The sequence below is a fragment of the Perkinsus marinus genome (genome assembly GCF_000006405.1).
Source record: "Perkinsus marinus ATCC 50983 genomic scaffold scf_1104296973706, whole genome shotgun sequence".
NCBI lineage: Eukaryota > Perkinsozoa > Perkinsida > Perkinsidae > Perkinsus > Perkinsus marinus.
The window spans coordinates 1-993 of NW_003201365.1; the positions used below are offsets into that span (position 1 = coordinate 1).

General features: G+C 48.0%; 1 protein-coding gene across 1 annotated transcript; it reads right to left on the minus strand.

Moving 5' to 3' along the window:
* Positions 1-8: 8 nt before the first annotated feature.
* Pmar_PMAR015780 (G2/mitotic-specific cyclin-B3, putative) lies at positions 9-761 on the minus strand (the record flags this gene model as incomplete). The annotated part of the gene is made up of 5 exons (XM_002766101.1): positions 9-71; positions 120-252; positions 307-380; positions 429-565; positions 617-761. Coding segments are annotated over 5 exons (552 nt in total), but the record flags the coding sequence as incomplete, so codon positions are not given.
* Between the last annotated feature and the right edge of the window lie 232 nt (positions 762-993).

Genomic DNA, 993 nt, shown 5'->3' on the forward strand with positions numbered 1-993 from the left:
ACACCAACCAACTGCAGTCGTGTACGTGGGAGATTAGGACACTGCTCAAGGTAGCGATCAATCAAGTTAACCTGAAAACACACAAAATCATCAACCAAGGGAGCATCATCGATAGCTACCGTTAAGTAGAGCGTCTCAGGAACCAACTTGAACTTCCAATGGACCTCAACTAACCAATCGATCAGAACTGCACGCATACGCTGAGTGATATCATTCTGGGTCCTCTGCATGTAGTCGCTGGATTGCCTGTATCTGAACGAACGGAGAAGATACTTTCCTCACTGTGGAACGATAGAGTCGTCCTACTTTTGTTCAACGCCGTTCATATTGACAAAGATAGGGTTGACATATTCCGCCACGAACTGAGGGTCGCCGAGATCCTGAAAATCGTCCCTCACTGGAGGGATGAACTCCTGAGTGAACGTCACTTGACGATCCTCTGGGGGGATGGTGTCCTTCCAGTCAATCACTGGGCTCATGGACTCCATTCTAGCCGGTGTGGTGCCCTGCATGATAGTATCATCAAGATCGTCCCCTAATCGTGCCTTGCCTCGCGAGGCCGCGCCTGTTGTCATCCTGCAAAACCAACCAGAATCACCACCAAGACGAGACTCACCCGTGTGAGCAGGCAGAAAGTTCGAAGTGTTGCTGAGGTCCATGAACACCTCCCGTTTACGGGTTTCCATCACAGCATGACCCTCCTTCCCAATAGGGACGTTTTCAGACCGCTGAGAGTGCTGTGAACGGTTGCTAGTGAGCATAGTAGATAGAAGTTGTTTGTTAGAGTCGATATCGACCACTGTTGCAAATCGCGCTCGCCCTCAAAAATCGATCATTCTTGCAAAGTGCATGTATGATGCAGAATGTCGTCAACAAACACTACGTTCCTTAATGTAATTAATTACCCCATACTACCTTACGATTATTTAAAGGACAGTTTCACAATCCTATCGCATTCCTCGGACGTGAGGAAGTCGTCGAATATCATCAACA